The sequence below is a fragment of the Artemia sp. Qi Xiang Cuo genome, chromosome 21 (assembly GCF_049724085.1).
Source record: "Artemia sp. Qi Xiang Cuo chromosome 21, ASM4972408v1, whole genome shotgun sequence".
NCBI classification, from domain to species: domain Eukaryota; kingdom Metazoa; phylum Arthropoda; class Branchiopoda; order Anostraca; family Artemiidae; genus Artemia; species Artemia sp. Qi Xiang Cuo.
Genome location: NC_142814.1, coordinates 42,895,065 through 42,897,862, shown reverse-complemented (window position 1 = coordinate 42,897,862; position 2,798 = coordinate 42,895,065). Strand labels below are relative to the sequence as shown.

Here is a 2,798-nt window from a genome sequence, read left to right as displayed (position 1 = left end):
TAATCTATGAGGGTTAAAAGTCTTTTGCTCTCAATACACAACCTTCTATTACCGATTTGTTCCTTTATTTGATTGATGTCTTCTCTACTAAATATCTTGGATTCTTCGAGGACTTGGATTATTTCATCCACTTGTTCTAGATTTGGGACAGGCAGAATAGAAGAAAATAACGGCAGTTTTCCTAATTCCTTTAAAAGTGCCCTTTCGGAGCTGGTCCAGATAACCAGCAATTTCCTACCTCTCACAGGTTGTTTCTCCAGAAATACGTTTAATGTTTGAAGATCTTCGCTTGAAACTTGCGTAATATTTATTGGACCAAGAGGAACATATCTAAGAAGCTTTTCAAGACGATCCAAGATAATGCAAATATAATTGGACTCGTAGGCGTCACTGAAAAATTGACTGGTTGAAATACATTTATTGGTCTCATTGAGCGCAACCAGTCTTGCATGCAAATGCAAATATAATTGGACTCGTAGGCGTCACTGAAAAATTGACTGATTGAAATACATTTATTGGTCTCATTGAGCGCAAGCAGTCTTGCATGGGAAATTGCATGAAGGGGGCTTCTATTATTCTAATCTTGATTGTCAGACTTATCTTCCTATTCTTCCAAACTTTTTTTTAACTGTGAAAAAACACCCTGAGCCTTGGCTACTCTACTTTTAACATCTTCACTGCTCCCATCATCTTTACTAATAATACTATAATTAAATTAAATCAATCAAAACGCAATCATTCAATAGTCCAATCATTACGCACGCTGTTTTAAACATTTGTCAAAGCTTAGGTACAAATTAAAACATAAACAAACTCAAAGAAACACAAATCACATTCCTTAAACACAACCACCAAAACCAAAAAATTTTAGGGGCGGTCTTTAGGTTCAGCATCCCGACAGTGATCTATGAGGGTTAAAAGTCTTTTGCTCTCAATACACAACCTTCTATTACCGATTTGTTCCTTTATTTGATTGATGTCTTCTCTACTAAATATCTTGGATTCTTCGAGGACTTGGATGATTTCATCCACTTGCTCTAGATTTGGGACAGGCAGAATAGAAGAAAATAACAGCAGCATTCCTAATTCCCTTAAAAGCGCCCTTTCGGAGCTGGTCCAGATAACCAGCAATTTCCTTCCTCTAACAGGTTGTTTCTCCAGAAATACGTTTAATGTTTGAAGAACTTCGCTTGAAACTTGCGTAGGATTTATTGGACCAAGAGGAACATATCTAAGAAACTTTTCAAGACGATCCAAGATAATGCAACTATAATTGGACTCGTAGTCGTCACTGAAAAATTGACTGATTGAAATACATTTATTGGTCTCATTGAGCGCAACCAGTCTTTCTGAAGTAAAAACCCTCATAAATGGGAAATTCGATTCTTTTGCTGGATTCGATTCTTTGGCTCACGGGAGACAGTGGTGGTATGTGATTCGGAAGGAATTTCCACTGTTCCTGGCCATATAATTTTTTTTTAAATTTTTAAAATTTTAGGTGCGGTCTTTAGGTTCAGCATCCCGACAGTAATCTATGAGGGTTAAAAGTCTTTTGCTCCCAATACACAACCTTCTATTACCGATTTGTTCCTTTATTTGATTGATGTCTTCTCTACTAAATATCTTGGATTCTTCGAGGACTTGGATGATTTCATCCACTTGTTCTAGATTTGGGACAGGCAGAATAGAAGAAAATAACGGCAGCATTCCTAATTCCTTTAAAAGCGCCCTTTCGGAGCTGATCCAGATAACCAGCAATTTCCTTCCTCTCACAGGTTGTTTCTCCAGAAATACGTTTAATGTTTGAAGAACTTCGCTTGAAACTTCCGTAGGATTTATTGGACCAAGAGGAACATATCTAAGAAGCTTTTCAAGACGATCCAAGATAATGCAAATATAATTGGACTCGTAGTCGTCACTGAAAAATTGACTGATTGAAATACATTTTTTTTTTTTTTTTTTTTTTTTTTTTTTTTTTTTACTAGAAAAAACGTATTCTCATTTTATTCTAAAATATTTAAAAAAAACATTGGATTCTACTATATTTGTAGAATTTTGTTTCTTTTTAACGTCTTTGATATGTCGCGAGGGCCCATGTCGCCCATGTCGCGAGGGCCCCCAGGGTCGCAACTATGATAACTGCACCAAAAAAGACGCATGGGCAGATCGTCGTTTCGTTTCCCTGGGTATCCTCATGCCATGACTCATTCCATAATTCTGGCCAATAAATGTAGGCAAAGGCAGTAAATAAAATATTACCCCAGGTCATAACCTTCCTTGCGGATGCAACTCCCAGAAAGATCGCCAGAAAGATCGTCGCCACTGCAAGAATAATCAGATAGTAACACAGCCATATATATCCTGAGTTGTGCATGTTAATTTTGTCTCAATTATTCAAGTCAAAGTACCTTTTGATTACTATTTATTGGTCTCATTCAGCGCAATCAGTCTTTCTGAAGTAAAAACCCTCATAAATGGGAAATTCGATTCTTTTGCTGGATTCGATTCTTTGGCTCACGGGAGACAGTGGTGGTATGTGATTCGGAAGGAATTTCCACCGTTCCTGGCCATATAATTTTTTTTAAAACTTTAAAAATTTTAGGTGCGGTCTTTAGGTTCAGCATCCCGACAGTAATCTATGAGGGTTAAAAGTCTTTTGCTCCCAATACACAACCTTCTATTACCGATTTGTTCCTTTATTTAATTGATGTCTTCTCTAGTAAATATCTTAGATTCTTCGAGGACTTGGATGATTTCATGCACTTGTTCTAGATTTGGGACAGGCAGAATAGAAGAAA

The 2,798-nt window shown here is 36.9% G+C and overlaps 1 protein-coding gene across 1 annotated transcript; it reads right to left on the bottom strand.

Annotated features, from left to right (window-relative positions):
* Window positions 1-1,494: 1,494 nt before the first annotated feature.
* LOC148939587 (vesicle-fusing ATPase 2-like) lies at window positions 1,495-2,354 on the bottom strand. Its single transcript, XM_089106918.1, has 2 exons — window positions 2,260-2,354; window positions 1,495-1,918 (listed from the first exon to the last, which is right to left on the bottom strand). The coding sequence occupies exons 1-2, from the start codon at window positions 2,352-2,354 to the stop codon at window positions 1,495-1,497; spliced, it is 519 nt and encodes a 172-aa protein (XP_088963044.1).
* Between the last annotated feature and the right edge of the window lie 444 nt (window positions 2,355-2,798).

What these genes read in the sequence shown, in the direction of transcription:
- LOC148939587 (XM_089106918.1), bottom strand. Translation starts at nt 2,354, where the DNA reads ATGGCTGTGTTACTATCTGATTATTCTTGCAGTGGCGACGATCTTTCT. An exon ending in AAGGAAGGTTATGACCTGGG is followed by an intron (nt 1,919 to 2,259) that starts GTAATATTTTAT and finishes TCAATTTTTCAG; the next exon opens with TGACGACTACGAGTCCAATT.